Below are 19,540 nucleotides of genomic sequence, written 5' to 3'. Positions count from 1 at the left end.
CACCTTGCCAGGGAATTATGGCTCTCAATGCCAGAGTTTGATGAAAAGGAAAGGAATTATTTATTCAAAAGTTATAGAGAGTTGTGATTTAATGTCTTGATTAAAATCCCAAAGTCCCTTAAAACATCTACAAACACACACAGTCCTTCCTTCCCCCCTTTTCCCAGGCTGGGGTACCATACCTCAGGAAAAGAAATAGAAATCCGTGGCTCAGGTAGTCCCCCGTTCTTCCCAGTAATCTGTGCTTGGCTGGCAGGCCTCCTGCAGTTCCCGGCACCATCAACAGTGTCGCCAGGATCTCCAGTTCTTAATCCAAACCCACATGGCACCTTCTCATGGCCAATAGCAAAAATCCTTTCACCCCTTTCCTTCCTGCAATGTCTCTGCTGCATTCTTCCAAACTGCCAAAAGAGAGCTCTGCATCGCTTCTACATCTTGCTTTCCAGCTTCCTAAGCTGCGTGGCAAAGGGAACCCCCAAACTGCGTAGTTCCGCACCTTGTCAAGGACCATGTGTTTCCCCCTACCTCAAGATGGTGTGGTCCCATCCCACAGGGCTGGGGCGCCTGAATTTAAATCCTGGCACGAATCTTCCTCTGCATTCCCATTTCTGACTCCTCCCACAATCAGCTACACCAGCCAGCATTCCCATATTTCTCCAGTTTTTCTGGGCTGCCATGGTAAGTGCGGGCAGGCATGCCGCCCCCCCTCCCCCCGCCCGAAATGGAGCCAACCATGTCCAAGCTCTCACACAGGCAATATAACCAGGGGGCGTTGCTTCCCAGTTATGCCCTGGGTGGAAGTCACTCCCATTTCACTGGCTCAAAGCATGGCCACAGCTACTTAACATATCTATGAAACCAGTCAAAAGTTATAGATCCAGCCCTGACTGGTGTAGTTCAGTGGATTGAGCACCAGCTATGAACCAAAGGGTCACCAGTTCAATTCCCAGTCAGGGCACATGCCTGGGTTGCCTTCCAGGTCCCCAGTGGGGGCCAGATGAGAGGCAACCACAAGTTAATGTCCCCCCCAAAAAAATAAATAAAATCTTTTTTAAAAAGTTATACCAGAAAGCAAGTGGAAAGGTTACAGATATGTTAAATGATTGTTCTTGAGGTTATTTGCAAAACTGTTGATATGCAAAATAACTCTCAAAGGCCCTGTTCCTTGTGTCCCATCCCCCAGTTCAGACTTGTGGGTGTGAGGACATCTTTTATTTTTAATATTTCTTGCACATCCTGAGTTCTGGATCCCATTTCAAATACCTATTTGAGGGGGGAGCTGGCTGCACCCTGATACACTGGGTAATTTTCTTTATCTGTGTCCTGGACGGTGGGATGTCTCTCCCTGGAATACATGGCTCATACACCATCTTGATTGCTTATAGCCTCTTCTGGAGCACAGAGGTTGACTTTCTTGGAGTCCCCTGGAGTCAGGATGGAATGTACCTTCAGTTTGGCAACAACAGCTTTTTACTTGCATTAACTACTAAGTTTATTAACTTACCTAAAACTAAAACTTTCCAACTCGAGTTCCTCCATCACCCAGATTCCGTTTCCCTCCCCTTTCACTGTAGGAGTAATGATGTGGGTAAATCAAACACAATGACCAAGGAAAGACTATAACCAATGACAACAAGTTGGAGCGGAGCTGAACACAGACCACTGGGCCCACCCACCCCTGCATTCCGGTCCCCGTAGTGGCCTGCCCCGCCACAGACCCGTCTTCCATTGCGCAAGCGCTCGTCTCAGGCTCTGACCCGCCCATATTTTGACGTGCGGAGGTGGCGCAGTTCCTTACAGATGCAAAAGCGGTTGTGCAGTAGCAAGGTCTTGTTCTTCCAGGTTTTGCTCTTTTCCTGTTGAAATCTAATTTTCTCAGTCCTCCTTCCTACGCACGTGAACCCTGAGGGTCACTACGGTTGGTGAAATCGCCCCTCCGACCCTCCCTTCGCGGTAAGTCCGGCGTCCCCCTGAGACGCTCTGCGTTGGTCTAGGGAAAACTCAGCCCTCAGGCAATGGGCACAGCTTGCAGGGAAGTTTTCCTGCGGAAAGCGCTTCCCTGGGCTGCGCTCTCACTCCACGCCCTTTAAAGTCTCGGGAGACGCAGTCAAACCCTATGCACCCCAACCCCCCTGCCTCTCCACTCGGTCCCTGAAGCCGGGATTTCGCCTCGGCCGCGGGATCTGCAGACCCCACCCCCAATTTAATAAGAGACTCGAATCCAGTAAGAACACACTTTCTATGGGGTGGGACTTAGGAGGGGAGAACGCGGTGTCCCCAGAAGAGGCGACCTGCCCCACGCGGGAGGGATTTGTGGAAGCGGTAAGAGCGAAGGGGCGGCCGGGAAAGCGGCGGAACGAGGCTGTGAGGGGATCCGGAGGTGGAGTGAGAGAGATGGGTACATGAGGGGGAGAAAAGGTCGGTGAGGGACCCTAAGAGACGGCAACGCAGGGGACGCGGGAGGGACGGGGCCGGGACACCGGAGTGAAAGGATAAGTGAGGAAAGCAGCCGGAAGAGGGAAACAGGAGAAATGCCGAGGAGACGGGGGAGCCCCACAGAGACGAGAGGAGCTGACAGGGAGAGGGGGCTGTGAGCAGACGTGGGGGCAGCAAAGAGTGAGGCGCTTCAGGCCGAAGGAGTGGTTCTGAGGGGACGAGTTAGGGGAGCGAGCAGTGGGAAGGGAAGGGGATGACGGATGGNAAGCGCTTCCCTGGGCTGCGCTCTCACTCCACGCCCTTTAAAGTCTCGGGAGACGCAGTCAAACCCTATGCACCCCAACCCCCCTGCCTCTCCACTCGGTCCCTGAAGCCGGGATTTCGCCTCGGCCGCGGGATCTGCAGACCCCACCCCCAATTTAATAAGAGACCCGAATCCAGTAAGAACACACTTTCTATGGGGTGGGACTTAGGAGGGGAGAACGCGGTGTCCCCAGAAGAGGCGACCTGCCCCACGCGGGGAGGGATTTGTGGAAGCGGTAAGAGCGAAGGGGCGGCCGGGAAAGCGGCGGAACGAGGCTGTGAGGGGATCCGGAGAAGGAATGAGAGACTGGGTCTGTGAGGGACCCTAAGAGACGGCAACGCAGGGGACGCGGGAGGGACGGGGCCGGGACACAGGAGTGAAAGGATAAGTGAGGAAAGCAGCCGGAAGAGGGAGACAGGAGAAATGCCGAGGAGACGGGGAAGTCCCACAGAGACGAGAGGAGCTGACAGGGAGAGGGGCCCGTGAGCAGACGTGGGGGCAGCAAAGAGCGAGGCGCTTCAGGCCGAGGGAGTGGTTCTGAGGCGAAGAGTTAGGGGAGCGAGCAGTGGGACGGGAAGGGGGTTTGGGGATGACGGATGGGAGGGACAAAGAGCACTAAGAGTCAGCCAGCGCTTGGGAGGTGACAGGAAAGACTGTAACTGGGGCAGCAGAGGGGACAAAGGCATGGGCGGGGGATACAGTCGTGTATGAAGATGAGAGCAATCAAATATATCAGGGAGAAAGAGCAAGTGAGGTGAAATAGGGTCCAGTTGTTTGAGAGAACAGGTGTAGGTACAGGAATAGAGAAAAGGGGTGAAAGAAAGAGCAGGGGAGGTGAGAGGGGAAACACAGGAAGGGACAACACTGCAGAAAAACGGGAGATAATCAGATAGACACACAGAAATACAGAATAGCAGGAAGAAGAATGTGGGTAATTAATTTGTAAGATAATGGCTTGTGACTTTATGTATTTAACATTTGCTGAATTTTTCACTTAAAAAGATTTGGATGACAGTTGCAGATCTCCAGTTTATAAGGCTTGTGAATTTTATCATTCTTAGCTTCAAACTGGAACCCATACTCACTCGGAGGGCAGAGACTTGTCTTCCATTCCTTCTCATTTCCTGGGATGGCAAGAGAAAGGTGACCTGGGACAAGAAATGACTGAGTATCTCACCACATGATGCTTTTTCAAAATATTAAAACCATTTGGTCTTTTTTCTCTCTCTGTTGGATTTTCTTTTTTTTAAATCTTACTTTCAATGTATTTTTTAAAAACATTGAGATAAATCTGACTCCATTGAATACTGCTTTTCTGTAGTCACTAATTTGAAATAAGCATTGGTGATATCTCTGAATCAGCACTTAACATTGTTTTCTAAATATGAGGTAGTCTCAGCTTTTTTAAAATGTTGACTATAGAAGTCATTACATTTAAAAAGTTCCAGATATTTTTTCTTTTCAATATATTGTATCTAGTTTAAATTCTGAGCCCTACATCCTTTCTAGTGTTTATTGTAAGTTGCAACATCCATTGGTACTTAGTGATATCTGGCTCTTACAGTGTGCACTTGGTAAGGATGTCAGTGATCTTAAGATTCAGAATCTAGTTTCACGAATTTTTCTAATGTTCAGCAGCTACTTTCTTGCATTGATGTGATTTGTTGAATTAGTGACTATGAACCAGAAAGGAGCTCTTCCTCTCTAGTCCCTATTGTCCATACTCTGAAAATATTGAAGGATGGATTGGATTACCTGAAATGTCCCCACAGAGCATATCTATTCATTGTGTAATTGGATAAATGTACCTTCAACGCTAACCTTTTTTTTAAAAGTTTTCAGCATCAAAACTTGCATTTATCATTTTATGTTTTGAAAATGATTCTTTGTAATTTCTTGGAAAAGAAGAAAAAATTTTCCCTAGGGAGTCTGTCATTTTAGAAGTTTCTGCCTGAAGTCCTCACAGTACCCAGGGGTCTAAGGTGTGCTGAGTGTGATATGTCTGGCCCAGTGCTACAGATAAGAGCTTTTGGGGAGCAACACATGGCACCAGGAGGGAACTAGATAAAGATGCCATTTCAAAGGCTGCATTGCTGACTTGCAGAATTATAGAGTTGAGCCCTCATTCCCTAGGGGTCTGCATGCTTATTAGAGCTAAATTGTTTCCCTTCAGACTCCTATTAAATCACCTGAGAAGATTTGAGAAATGACATCAACCATGTCATCCTGCTCAAAGTTGGACAACTGCTGTGGGTGGGGCATCATTGCTTAATGAGGTGGTCCAGGTGATGCTAAAGTGAGCGCAGGGATTAGCAGGAATGCTTTGGGATGCACTGATTAAAATTTCTCACCCAGGGATATGTTTATTGATTTTAGAGAGGGGGAAAATGAGAAAGAAACATTGNATTAGAGCTAAATTGTTTCCCTTCAGACTCCTATTAAATCACCTGAGAAGATTTGAGAAATGACATCAACCATGTCATCCTGCTCAAAGTTGGACAACTGCTGTGGGTGGGGCATCATTGCTTAATGAGGTGGTCCAGGTGATGCTAAAGTGAGCACAGGGATTAGCAGGAATGCTTTGGGATGCACTGATTAAAATTTCTCACCCAAGGATATGTTTATTGATTTTAGAGAGAGGGGGAAAATGAGAAAGAAACATTGATGTGAAAGAGAAACTTCGATGGGCTGACTCCTGTATCTACCTCAACTGGAGATCTTACCCACAACCTAGGTAAGTACCCTGATCAGGAATCAAACCCGTAACATTTTGATGTATGGGATGATGCTGCAGCCACCTGAGCCACCCAGCAAGGGCATGCATTTTTTTTTAAGAAAAATGGTATTTATTGATAGAAAGTCACATAGGTTGAAGTGGGCTCAGGAAATAAGAGACATAGTCAAACGAAGGGCCCTTGGAGCTTGGCAGAAAGAAAAAGCAAAGGTTATTTGCAGGGTGGAAGGGAAGGAGAATGAGAAGGAAAAGGCATGCCAGCACACCTTTGTAAGAGTAAGAAGCAGGCTTTGATCAGGGAAGGTTATGAGGTGATCTGCTGGGTTTGGGGCTCAGGAGAGTAACGCATGTTCTCATTGCTGTGTTTGTGGAAATCTGTGGGAAGAGAGAACCCATAAAAAAAGAAAGAAAACCTCATGGTGTGGTGTCCATGTAGGAGCTCATTGTTCCCGACTCCCCTGGGACAAAGGACAGGAGAGAGTGACCTTTTCAGCATTTCCTCATCCTTCTGCCATGAGCGTGCTGGGTGCAGATGAAGGGGCAGTACCCATGCTTTTGAAGGTACATCCTCAAAATGCAGATATGACCCCTCAGCATATCATCACCAGAGAAAAGAACTCTAAGCCGGATGAGGATGCCGTGGCTGCTGCTCAGGTAAATGATGTGTCCTGATTGGAGGCTGATTACTTTTCTTCCTGACATCAGTGGATTTAGAACCTGCAACCTTTATTTCTCTGCTTCTGATGTTTTTGGCTAGGGGGGTTGTTTTTATCTACTTATTTTTTTCCTTTCTTCTTACGCTTGTCAAGGTCAGCGTTTTATATACTTCTCTCCTTTGTCCCAGAGCCTACTCTGCATTTTCTTTATTTAGGCTCTCCAATGACATGAAGAATTCCTGCCCCGAATTAATGATTCAACTACTGAACATATCCCCTTTGTGACAGACCAACCTGAGAAGTCACCCGTGTCCAGCATCCCTGTTGGGATGGGCTCAGAGGCTTGAGTTTTGGTGAAGAAGGGACATGTAGACTTTAGGTTCATGTGCCTAGAGCATCATCAGCTATGTAGACCAGAAGTAAGAAAATACCCATTTTACTAGTCAGGTAGCTCAGAAAGTTCTGACAAAGAAGAATAAATAGAAGAGACTTGCTCACTAGATTTGTACAAAAATCTTACTCTTTAAATATACTACAATATTGGTGTTTGATAATGGGAGAGGTACATGTACATTTGCGTTTACAAAAAATAATGTTTATTTGTGATCATTTTCGTGTAATGATTTCCTTATTTCTGTATTTTTGCCAGTAATGTCATGGCAGTGACAGGACACATACCTCAGTCATCTGGTATCTGTTGTTCCAGTCCACCTGCTATTCCTGTGGCTGGGGTGGTCTCTTCACTATACAATTAATAGTTTCTTTTTATAATTAACAAGATCAAGCAGAGAATTATTGAGGGATGTGAGAAAAAAAACCCCATTATATTTCATTTGGAAACTCCCCTCTTCTTAGTTTCTGTTTGCTTTGGAAAGTGAAGGCCCTACCTTTTTTCTTAGAGATCATTAGCTTTGACATGGAACACTTAATTAATCGGGCTTTGTTTTTGTAGATTTTTGTTATATTCCACACTCATGTCATAGACATACTTGACTTAGCACTTTTTTCTATTTTCAAGAGATTTATGAGTCATATTAATGTATGTTCAATTCAGTTAAATTTCTAAGATATAGGTCTTAACCAGTGGTACACATTTTAAAAAATTAAATATTAATAACCAATAACTTATTTTTTCATTATATATTCTTGTGTTTATAAAAGACAAAGGATATCATCCACACATAGACTTATGAGATTTACAGAATTGCAGAATTGCAATATAATTTACCTCACTGACATGAAAATTCTGTTTTCTATCACTTTTCAATTGTACTTTATATATATATATATAAACTAAGTACAATTGACACACACAGACATATACATATATATATATGTCTGTGTGCATAAAATGCTACTTTATTTGAGCTACTTTGTCTTCTAATTTTCTTAAGTAGTTTTTGTTAGTTACAGAAATTGTGATGCACTTTCACAATAAACATGTCTGTATAATATTTGAGTATTTGGGGGATTTTTGTGGGGGAGGGAACCTTGTTCTAAGATTGTTCTAACCTTGTTCTAAGATTACTTATGCTAAGTTTTCAAATAAAATTGTGGCTGCTAATGTTTCTTATTTCTCAAGAACCGTAAATTGTATAAAACTTCTTAAGGTCAAAGTCATGTATGAATTATATTCTGTTTTCCTTATTGTGCTATTCAGAAGTATGGCATGTGGATCAGAGTCATTCGTATCATTAGTAAAAAGGGAGCTTGTTAAAGATGTGGAAATACAGGTCCCAGCCCAGAACTCCTGAATCTGAATCTGAATCTGCATTCTCACAAAACTGCAGTTCTCTGTTGTCTGAATTAAACATGAAGAAGTACTTGCACTTCCAACTCAACCATGTCTTTTCCAGCTGAGAAATACACACAATTGATTATGAGTGATTCAATGACAACATTCAGCCTTACATATGCATGTGTCGATGCTTTCATTTTAAAGTTTATTTTCCTGAAAAATAAAGTCTCTACAGTGGATTTGTGTATCTATGCCATCCTCATTTCTCAATATTTGAAAATAACACTAGAGAATATTATGGGTCAACATGATCTTACTAGGTAAATCAGGATACTCTCTTAGGTCAGAACCACTTTTGCTAATTCTGTTTTCGTGTTGGACTCTTCTGGTGTCTCCTTGGTAAATGTATCTTTTCTTTTCAGGGATTGTTGACCTTCAAGGATGTGTCAGTAGATTTTTCTCAGGAGGAGTGGGAATGCCTGGACCCAGTTCAGCGGAAATTGTACATGGATGTGATGTTGGAGAACTACAGGACCCTAGTCTTTCTGGGTAAGGATGACTTCCTTTCAGAGTTTTTGCTCCACTCACAGGGTTTTTATTTTCCTTTATTAGTTTAATAAAGAAAAATTTTTGTGACTCATGCTTTGCATGGACAGTTTAGATTCTTACTCTCAAGGGAGAAATTGGAGGTTATCTGCTTTTGTAAGAAAAGACTTCTTGAACTGTATGAATTAGGAACTCAAGTGTCTGAAATTTTACGTGTTTTCCAGAATAATTAGCATGCTGTCAGAAAACAGCATTTTGGAAAGTCATTTTCTAGAATATTCTAACTTTCTAGCTGTCTTCTTCTTCTTTTTTAAAAAGATTTTATTTATCTTTAGAGGGGAAGGGAAGGAGAGGAGGAGAGAAATATCAATGTATGGTTGCCTCTCGTGTGTCTCCTGCTGGGAACTGGCCTGCAACCCAGGCATGCGCCCTAACTGGGAATCAAACTGCAGTTGTTTGGTTTGCAGGCCCGCGCTCAGTCCACTGAGCTACACCAGCCAGGGCCATCTAGCAGGCTTCTTACCTGCTCACAAAGTAAACTGGAAATGGGAACCTCTCTACTAGAACTAATGTTTCTTTCTTTTATAAACAGGTCTTGTTGTCTCTAAGCCAGACCTGGTCACCTTTTTGGAGCAAATGAAGGAGCGCTGGGATATGCAGAGAAAAAAGTTAATTTTTGCCCACCCAGGTAGGTGGAAATGGGGAAGCAGATGGCAAAGGTGAAAGGCACAAAGGTCACAGAGGAAGGCAGACTTTAAGGTGTGATTTGGGATGCTGTGCTTCATTGGAAAGGATTTTGAAAAGCCCACGTTAATTTCTGTTGCTGTCCTTGAGGGCCAACTGGTTTCCAGTTGTGTCCCATGCTTCTACATCCTCTCACAACTCTGTTTCTACTCCAGTGACCTCTGTCATCCAATAGCAGTTGGAACAACCAAAGTCCTCTCCTTGGACTGTGAGGGCCACCATGGTCTGGCTCCTCTTCATTTGCTTTGGGTACCTGGGAAAATCTGTGCACATTGCGGATAAATTGTATGTTAAGCCTGTTTTTTAAAGTTTTGTTCTTGTCTCATGAAAGGTGTTTATAGAGGAAGGGGTTAAGATCCTAGAATTTGTTGCAGAAATCCCAGTAACCCTAGAGTCAGATGTCATGTGTTCTGGTATATAATTTCTAATTCTGTGGAGTCTTCAAACAAGATCCTACGAAGTTTAGACTCAGTGACTTTATCACTGCATAATGCATCTCTCCAGACCATGAAAGTCTAATTTTGGGTTTCATTTCAAAACTTTTTTTGCTTTATATGAACTAAATAAGATTATTTCTAGTCTGTATTTTTTAATTCCTTCCTATTAGTTTATAGTATCCATTCACTTCATAGAGTTCTTCAATAAGTTACTGCTATAGGTGACCTTAAAACACTGCCAATCAGGTAAGAAAGTCTCTATTTTTACCTGATTTGTTCATCACTATGATTTTATCAGTCTTTCTTGTTCCGTCCACAGCTGCCTAGGACTGTGTCCTGTGCATTTTCACTTTCTGACTAGACCTTTGTCACATTTGCTTTTAGATTCAGAAGTGCTGGCAGAATGTGTTTGAATGTGCTCCTTTGGTAAGAAGTGAGTTAAAGAATTATTTGGCAGTTCATATTAAAAAAATGTTCAGTGCCCTGGCTGGTGTGGCTCAGTAGATTGAGTGCTGGCCTTCGAAGAAAAGGGTCACAGGTTTGATTCCCAGTCAGGGCACATGCCTGGGTTGCAGGCCAGGTCCCCAGTTGTGGGTATTTGAGAGGCAACCACACATTGATATGTCTCTTCTTCTTGTCCCTCCCTTCTCTTCTCTAACAATAAGTAAATAAAATCTTAAAAAGAAAAAAGAATGTTCAGTGTGCCGTGGTGTTCAAAGAGTCTGCTCTGTTAGTGTGTCATTGTAGAAGTGGTAGGGTTATAATCTAACATGTTCTTAACCTGTCTACTGGGTGCACTGGCTCTGGGTCCTTCCTGGAAGTGCCAGATTAGCCACAACCTGTGAATTGCCCAGGGCACCTGGACCTAGTTACAGAGTGATATGCAGATGGTTCCTACTTGTGCTGGTTTTGGAGGTGCCCAGGGACATCACATTGTAACCCTGGTCAAGGAGGTACAGGTAGATACATTTTGCCTCCTTGCACAACCGAAAAGACAACAACAAATTAAAAAAAATAAATAACCGGGCCCTGGCTGGCGTAGCTCAGTGGATTGAGCATAGGCGTGTGAACCAAAGGATTGTAGCTCGATTCCCAGTTAGGGCACATACCTGGGTTCCAGGCCAGTTCCCAGCAGGGGACACATGAGAGGCAACCATACATTGATGTTTCTCTCCCTCTCTCCTTCCTCCCCCTCTAAAGATAAATAAATAAAATCTTTTTAAAAATTTTAAAAAATAACCAGAACTGCCAAATAGTTGAACTGTATGGAAGTATGACAACCAAGAGGTTAAAGAAGAAACATTCATCAGATTAGAAGGAAGGGTGGAGATGGGCAGCAGGATGGAGAGGACAAGGCAGTCTCACGTTTGTGTGCAGAAAAACTGGGAGGAACAACTGAGGAACAGGACAGACCATGCAACCCGTGGTTCCAGTGCCAGGAAATAAAGCCTCAAAACCTCTGCCTGTAAAAACGTGGGGGTTGCAGTGGCTGGAGAAATTACCAGATTCACAGCAGGTTCATTGGAGAGACCTACAGGGTCCTGGAATATACACAAAACCACCCAACTGAGAATCAGCACCAGGAGGGCGCAATTTGTTTGTGAGTAGCAGGGGAAGTGACTGAAAGCTAGCTGAGAACTGAGCAAGTAGCATTGTTTTCTCTTGGTGCCCATATACTGACACAATGCAGTTACACGGGTTGTCCCGCCCTGGCAAATACCTAAGATTCCACCCTTTACAATGTAACTGGTATGGCAAGACAAAGAAATATGGCCCAAATGAAAGGACAGATCAGAGCTCCAAAAATGGAACTAAGTGATGAAGAGATAACCAATCTATCAGATGCAGAGTTCAAAACACTGGTGATCAGGAAGCTCACAGAAATGGTTGAGTGTGGTCACAAAATAGAGGAAAAAGTAAAGGCTATAGAAAGTGGAATAAAGGAAAATATACAGGGAACCAACAGTAAAGGGATGGAAACCAAGACTCAGTTAAATGATTTGGAGCAGAAGGAAAAATTAAACATTCAACCAGAACAGAATGAAGAAACAATTCAAAAAAATAAGTTGAGGTTTAGGAACCTCTGGGACAACTTTAAACATTGGATGTTTAAAGGGTGCCTCCTTCTGGCAGCCCTACATCCAAATCATAGGGGTGCCAGAAAGAGAAGAGGAAGAACAAGAAATTGAAAACTTATTTGAAGACATAATGGAGAACTTCTCTAATCTGGAAAAGGAAATAGACTTCGAGGAAGTCAAAGAAGCTTAGGGTCCCACCCAAGGAAGGACACACCAAGGCACACCATAATTCAAGATTAAAGAAAAAGAATCTTAAAAGCAGCAGGAGAAAAGGAGACAGTTACCTACAAAGGAATTCCCATAAGACTATCAGCTGATTTCTTAAAAGAAAGCTTACAGGCAAGAAAGGGCTGGAAAGAAAGATTCAAAGTCATGAAAGTCAAGTACTTACATTAGAGGTTAGCCATCCAACAAAACTGTCACTTAGAATGGGACCCAGATAAAGTGAAGTTAAAGGAGTTCATCATCATCAAGCCCTTATTCTATGAAATTTTAAAGGGACTTATCTAAGAAAAAGATGATCAAAAATATGAACAGTAAAATGATAAACTCACAACTATCAACAGCTGAGCCTAAAAAAAAAAAACCTTAGCAAACAACTAGAACAGGAGCAGAACCACAGAAATGGAGATCACATGGAGGGTTACCAAAGGGGAGGGGGTTGGGGGAGAATGGGGGAAAAGGTACAGGGAATAAGAAGCATAAATGGTAGATACAAAATAGGGAGAGATTAAGAATAGTACAGGAAATTGAGAAGGCAAAGAACATGTACAACCCATGGATATGAACTAAGGGGGAGGGAAATAAAGAGGAGGGAAAAATGGGACAACTAATAGCATAATCAATAAAATATATTTTAAAAAGGTTTTCTAGCCTTGGCTGGTATAGCTCAGTGGATTGAACTCGGGCCTGCGAACCAAAGGAGTGTGGTTCGATTCCCAGTCAGGGCACATGCCTGGGTTGCAGGCCAGTTCCCAGCAGGGAACGCAGAAGAGGCAACCATACATTGATATTTCTCTCTCTCTCTCTCTCCTTCCCTTTCTCTCTAAAGATAAATAAGTAAAATCTTTTTAAAAAAGGTTTTCTAGCCCTGGCTGGCGTAGCTCAGTGGATTGAGCGCAGGCCTGCGAACCACACAATCGCGGTTCAATTCCCAGTCAGGGCGCATGCCTGGGTTGCAGGCCAGTTCCCAGCAGGGTACTCACAAGAGGCAACCATACATTGATACTTCTCTCCTTCCCTTCGCCTCTAAAGATAAATAAATAAAATCTATAAAAAAATAAAATAAAATAAAAAAGTTTTCTAAATTGAATGTAAATTTTGAAAAGTTTTATAACTATCTGTTATTATTTTAAATTTTAATAAATCATGTGAATAAAATCTACCATCTTATCTGTCTGTAATTGTATAGTACAGTCACATTAAGTATATTCTCTTTGTTGTTTTATCTGATGTCTGGAAACTTCCATCCTGTAGAAGTGTCTCCATATCATTAAACAAGCACTTCCTCATTTGCCTTAAAACCAAGACCCAGATAAACTTTTTTATTCCTACGATACTGACTTTATTAGATTACTCACCTAAGTGGAATCCTATACTGTCTGTGACTCATGTGCTTCACTTAAAAAGTGTCCTCAGTGTTTGTTGTACACCCAGATTTTTTTCTATTTCCTGGCAGAAGATTATCCCATTGTATGCATGTACTACATTTTGAAGTCTAGTTATTTATCCACAGATACAGGGGTTGTTTCCCCCTATACAGGCTTTTGTGAGTAATGCTACAATTGACACAGGTGTGCACATGTCTCTGCACATCCTCCTTTGAATTCTTTTTTCATAAATACCCAGAAGTAAAAAGTGGAATTAAAAAACTTCTAATTTTTTGAGAAACCCCCTTCCTTGTTATCCAGTTCACACCAATTTATCTTTCATTCAACTGTGTATAATTTCCCGTTTCTCCACACCTTTGGAAATACTTGATATTGTTTGTTGCATTGGTTCCGGTCATCGTAATTATGAAATGATATATATTGTTTGTATGATTTTAATGGAGGATGCAAACATTTGTTTCTTGGATGTGCATAAAGAACCATAGGAAAGACTCTTAGACCTGAGTACAGACACTTTAAAGGAGATGGTCTATTAATGACTTTCAAAGAGCAGTTTTAGGTTCACAGCAAATTGTGTACAAGTTATTAAGAATTCTCATGTGCATAACCTTCTTCTGTTCTCAGTATCCTGACCAGAGTGGTACATTTGTGATGTTTATGAACCTACACTGGCACATCATTATAACCCAAAGTTTTAGTTGACTGTCATGTTCATTCCTGGGTTGTATATTCTACGGGTTTTGAAAATTCATGATGACACGTACCCATGATTACAGTGTCATACCAACTAGTTGCTCAGCCCTAATGCTGTCTGTGCTCTGCCTGTTTTCCCCTATGTCTCCTAAACTTTTGCACCTTTTATCTTTTTACTGTTTCTCTCACTTTGTTTTTCCTAGAATCGCATGTTGTTGTTGTTACCCTATAGTTTATAGCCTTTTCAAAGTGGATTCTTGTTTTTATTATTTCATTTATTGATCATTTTAGCAAAAGAATGCTAGACAGAAACATTGATTTGTTGTTCTGATTATTTATGCATTTATTAGTTGAATCTTGTATGTGCCCTGATAGGAGATTGAACCTGCAACCCTGGCATATCGGAATGATGCCCTAAGCAACTGAGCACCTGGTCAGGCAGATTAAATTACTTCCCTTAATCTTATGTAGCTAGGTTTCCTTCATGTCTTTTCATGGCTTGATGTGTTATTTCTTTATAGTGCTTAATAATAGTTTACTGTATGTATTTCAGTTTATTCATTTAGTCACCTGTTGACAGATATCTTCATTGCTTCCAATTTTTAAGATTGTGAATGATGCTTTGATAAATAGTTCCTTGTAGGCTTTTGTGTAGATAAAACTTTTTAGCTCTTTGGTTAAGTACTAAGGAGCACAATTACTGGATCATATAATAAGTGTATGCTTAGTTTTAGAATAAATATGCTATTTATGCCAAAAGTGTCATTGTTATTTTGATAGTGAACTTTTTGAATGTTTCAATCACCTGGGGTACTAGTGAGGTCTTATACTACTAGCAATCCAATTTAGGATCATAAGTACATTTTTAAAAAATTTCTTAGTTTATACTTCCGTCATGAAAAATCTGCATAACATCCACTGAGTAAGTCAGTGAAGAATCTTTTTGCTGACAAAGCACCAAGATTGTCCTTTGCAGTCCACCTGACTTTCTTCATTGTTTTCTTGCATTCCTAGCTGTTATCTTGAAGATGTTGTCTTCTCATATAGGCCATATCTTGCAAGTCTGTGTTTGGGTAATTTTTTTAAAATTTTATTTATTTATCTTTAGAGGGGAAGGGAAGGAGAGAGGGAGAGAAACATCAGTGTGTGGTTGCCTCTCGAGCGCCCCCTGCTGGGGACTGGCCTGCAACCCAGGTATGTGCCCTGACTGGGAATCAAACTGCAGTTGTTTGGTTTGCAGGCCTGCATTCAATTCACTAAGCCACACCAGCCAGGGCTGTGTTTGGGTAATTTTTTTACGTGTGTAATCCACAAAATCATAAATCGTGCCAAAGGCTGTTGTTTTGCCAGCACTAAAATGGGTTCAGCACTCTAGCACAAAGTTACCATTTGGTGTGCAGTCTTATACATTTTGGCTAGTTCTTCCTGCATTTCTTTCTTGCAAGCTGTGGCCTCCCCAGAGTGAAGGACATGAATGACCATCTGTTTTGGTGAAGTAGACTATTGGTCATAAACTTCCTGGTCTGTATAGTTACTGTGTAGTTCATGATGGCAGCCAATCTTCAAGCACCTGTGAGGAAAACGGATTTTTTTAAATTCACTTTTTTCTTTAAGTACAACTTTTTTGATGTAACTTTATCTCATGTACCTTTCTTTGTCTTGCTTTTAACATCTAACTTTCTTTTGGAGTGCTCAAAAATGTAATTTGGTCAATACTTGCTGGTAATAAGTTCACTGTATGTTCACCAGAGTGTCAAAATGGTGAAACTTTGTTTTGTATTTTTCAGCTATGTCATCTGAAGACAACCAGGACTTGTTGAGAAACCCAGGAATGGAAGATTTATTCTCTAAAATCATGCTGGTAAGATATAGAAGGTGTGGTTTGATAATGTAACTTGGGACAATTATTTATTTTTAAAAAGTCCTTGTTACCTAATGAGGTTAAAAATAGTACACATTTTGCTGCAGGGTTCAGGGGGCCAGGGCAGAGGGGAGCTAGAAGGGGGAAAATTGGGAAAACTGTAATAGCATAATCAATAAAAAATATTTTTTAAAAATAGAACACATTTGGGGAACCCACCTGCGTTTAAGTCAGTTACAGTTTCAGTAAAATGTGTTAATAAATGCAAAGACTGGAAACAATTTCTAAGGCTATATATTCTTCTAAAGGCAGTCTGGAAAATCCAGGAGCTCACATAATCCATTGTGTGAGCAATGATTTGAATTGTTTAAAATGTAGAGTGGGATTAAACTTTCAGTCAATAATTGCTAAAATTTAGTGTTTTATTATGCACATATCAAACTAAAATAATGTACTTTATTAAAAAATAAGGATTTTAGCCCTGGCTGGTATGGCTCAGTGGATTGAGCTCCGGCCTGCAAACCAGAGGATCGCAGTTCGATTCCCAGTCAGGGCTCAAGCCTGGGTTACAGGGCAGTTCCCAGTGGGGGACGTACGAGAGGCAACCATACATTGATATTCCTCTCTCTCTCTCCTTCCCTTCCCCTCTAAGAATAAATAAAGAAAAATTAAAAAAAATAAGGGTTTTGCCCCAGCTGGTATAGCTCAGTGGATTGAGCGCTGGCCTGCGAAGCAAAGGGTCAAGGGTTCGATTCCCAGTTGGGGAACATGCCTGTGTTGCCAGCCAGATTCCTCAGTGAGGGGTGTGCAAGAGGCAACCACACATTGATGTTTCTCTCCCTCTCTTTCTCCCTCCCTTTCTCCCTCCCTTTCTGTCTGTCTATAAATAAATGAAATCTATAAAAAAGAAAAATAAGGTTTTTATTTCAATATGTATAATTTTTTGTTAACTTGGGAGTAGTTTTTTTTTTTAAGATGTTGCTCATTTATAGAGAGAGGATCAGGGAGGGTGAGAGAGAGGGAGAGAAACATCGATGTGAGAGAGAAACATCCATCAGCTGTCTTTCACATGAGCCCCAACCAGGGACTTGGCTTGCAACTCAGGCATGTACATTAACCGGGAATTGAGCCAGCGACATTTGTCTGTGGGATGAAGCCCAACCCACTGAGCAACACCAGTTAGGGCAGCAATGATTTTTTATACAACCAACAGGGTTTAATGGGTATAGTCATTTGGGAATAAGTATATATGTTTGCTGAACTTAGAGCTTTCACTAAAGGTCTTTTTATCTTCAATGATTACCAGGGTACATATAATGAAGACAGTTATCAGTGTAATGAACGTTGGAAAAATTTTGACAAGTCAAATCTTAATGCACATCAGAATACTGAGCTTCCAGAGACCCAAAATCAAGGCGGAAAAGTCTTTGTCCATATGTCAAATCACAGTACACATGAGGTTATTCCTACTGTGGAGAAGACAGACAAACAAAGTAAATGTGTCCAATCTTTTAAGCAATCTTCAAATCTCGATGAAAAAGGGAATATTCATACAAGGAAGGATGGTGACAAATGTGTACCGTGTGGCAAAATCTTCAGTCAAATATTCAGTGGAAATAGACTTAAGGTAATCCGTACAGGAGAAAAACATTATAAATGTAAAATATGTGGTAAAGCGTTTATTTGCCCCTCAGCTCTTGGTGCACATCAGATAATTCATATTGGAGAGAAGTTCTACGAATGTAAAGCATGTGATAAATCCTTTAAATGGAATTCATGTCTTATTGAACATGAGAGAAGAAATCATACTGGTGAGAAACCTTACAAATGCAGAGAATGTGGTGAAGACTTTAGCCAGTCCTCATACCTTACTAAACACCAGAAGATTCATTCTAGAGGGAAGCCTTATCAATGTAGAGAATGTGGCAAAGCCTTTAGCCAGTCCTCATATCTTACTAAACACCAGAAGATTCATACTAGAGGGAAGCCTTATCAATGTAGAGAATGTGGCAAAGCCTATAGGCAATTCTCACATCTTACTTATCATCAGATGATTCATACCGGAGAGAAGTCATATAAATGTAGAGAATGTGGTAAAGCCTTTAGCAAGTCCTCAAAGCTTACTTATCATCAGAGAATTCATACTAGTGAGAAGCCTTATAAATGTATAGATTGTGGTAAAGTCTTCAGTCATTCCTCAGACCTTACTAAACATCAGAAAATTCATACTGGAGAGAAGCCTTATCAATGTAGAGAATGTGGCAAAGCCTTTAGGCAGTCTATTCACCTTACTGAACATCAGAAAATTCATACTGGAGAGAAGCCTTATCAATGTAGAGAATGTGGTAAAGCCTTTAGCCGGTCTTCATACCTTACTCAACATCAGAAAATTCATACTGGAGAGAAGCCTTATCAATGTAGAGAATGTGGTAAAGCTTTTAGCCAGTCCTCATATCTTACCAAACACCAAAAAATTCATACTGGGGAAAAGCCTTATAAATGTACAGAATGTGACAAAGCCTTTAGGCAATTCTCACACCTTACTTATCATCAGATAATCCACACTGGAGAGAAGTCTTATAAATGTAAAGAATGTGGTAAAGCCTTTATCCGGTATTCATACCTTACTGAACATCAGAAGATTCATAGTGGAGAGAAGCCTTACAAATGTAGAGAATGTGGTAAAGCCTTTAGCAAGTCCTCAAAGCTTAATCGACATCAGAAAATCCATATTGGATAGAAGTCTTATGAATATAGCCCAGGCTGGTGCAGCTCAGTGGATTGAGCACAGGCCTGCGAACCACAGGATCACGGTTTGATTCCCAGTCAGGGCACGTGCCTGGGTTGCAGGCCAGTTCCCAGGAGGGGACTCACAAGAAGCAACCATACACTGATATTTCTCGCCTTCTCTCCTTCCCTTCCTCTCTAAAGATAAATAAATAAAATCTTTAAAAAAAGGCTTATGAATATAGAGAATATTGTAAAGCTGTTGGTCTTAAACTTGTCACTGATCATAGGAGAAATTATCCTGTATAAAGCATTCTATATTTAGAGCCTATGTTAAAGCTTTTAGCTAGTGGTCAAACCTTACTCAAAGTCAGAAAATTCATACCAGAGAGAAACGTGTAGAAAATGTGGCAAAACCTTTTAATGGTGTTCAAATGTTACTGGATATTGGAAAGTCTATGCTGGACAGAAATTTTATAGATGTAACAAGTGTGGTATAGTTTCTACAAATGTAGAGAATATGGCAGAGCCTTTAACACTTTTCAAAGCTTCTCATCAGATCATTCTTTGGGGAGACAAACCTTAGAGATGTAAAAAGTGTGGCAAAGCATTTTTTATTTGCATTTGTACTTTACTGAACATGAAATAAAACATTGATGAGCCCTGGCTGGTGTGGCTTAGTGGATTGAGCACTGGCCTGCAAACCAGAGGATTACCAGTTCCATTCCTAGCCAGGGTACATGCCTGGGTTGTGGGCCAGGTGAGGGCCCCAGTAATGGGTGCATGAGAGGCAACCACACGTTGATGTTTCTTTCCCTCTCTTTCTCCTTCCCTTCCTCTCTCTCTAAGAATAAATAAATAAATAAATAAATAAGTTTAAAATCATTGTTGAGAGAAACCTTAAAAATGTGGAAAATGTGGGAAAACTTTTTATTACTATTGGTGTTTTACACAACATGAGACAAATTATAATGGA

At 41.4% G+C, this 19,540-nt stretch overlaps 1 protein-coding gene across 1 annotated transcript; it reads left to right on the top strand.

Moving 5' to 3' along the window:
- Positions 1-1,784: 1,784 nt before the first annotated feature.
- LOC118986624 (zinc finger protein 883) lies at positions 1,785-18,884 on the top strand. The gene is made up of 8 exons (XM_037045594.1): positions 1,785-1,953; positions 5,375-5,474; positions 5,911-6,128; positions 8,291-8,417; positions 9,007-9,102; positions 15,764-15,837; positions 17,144-18,590; positions 18,806-18,884. The coding sequence occupies exons 3-7, from the start codon at positions 5,988-5,990 to the stop codon at positions 18,575-18,577; spliced, it is 1,872 nt and encodes a 623-aa protein (XP_036901489.1). The 5' UTR covers positions 1,785-1,953; positions 5,375-5,474; positions 5,911-5,987; the 3' UTR covers positions 18,578-18,590; positions 18,806-18,884.
- Positions 18,885-19,540: the final 656 nt, after the last annotated feature.

The sequence above is a fragment of the Sturnira hondurensis genome, unplaced genomic scaffold, assembly GCF_014824575.4.
Source record: "Sturnira hondurensis isolate 20B ecotype Veracruz unplaced genomic scaffold, ASM1482457v3 Scaffold0004386, whole genome shotgun sequence".
Taxonomy (NCBI): domain Eukaryota; kingdom Metazoa; phylum Chordata; class Mammalia; order Chiroptera; family Phyllostomidae; genus Sturnira; species Sturnira hondurensis.
This window is presented reverse-complemented; position numbering and strand designations above follow the sequence as displayed.

What these genes read in the sequence shown, in the direction of transcription:
- LOC118986624 (XM_037045594.1), top strand. Translation starts at nt 5,988, where the DNA reads ATGAGCGTGCTGGGTGCAGATGAAGGGGCAGTACCCATGCTTTTGAAG. An exon ending in GTTAATTTTTGCCCACCCAG is followed by an intron (nt 9,103 to 15,763) that starts GTAGGTGGAAAT and finishes TGTATTTTTCAG; the next exon opens with CTATGTCATCTGAAGACAAC. An exon ending in TATTCTCTAAAATCATGCTG is followed by an intron (nt 15,838 to 17,143) that starts GTAAGATATAGA and finishes AATGATTACCAG; the next exon opens with GGTACATATAATGAAGACAG.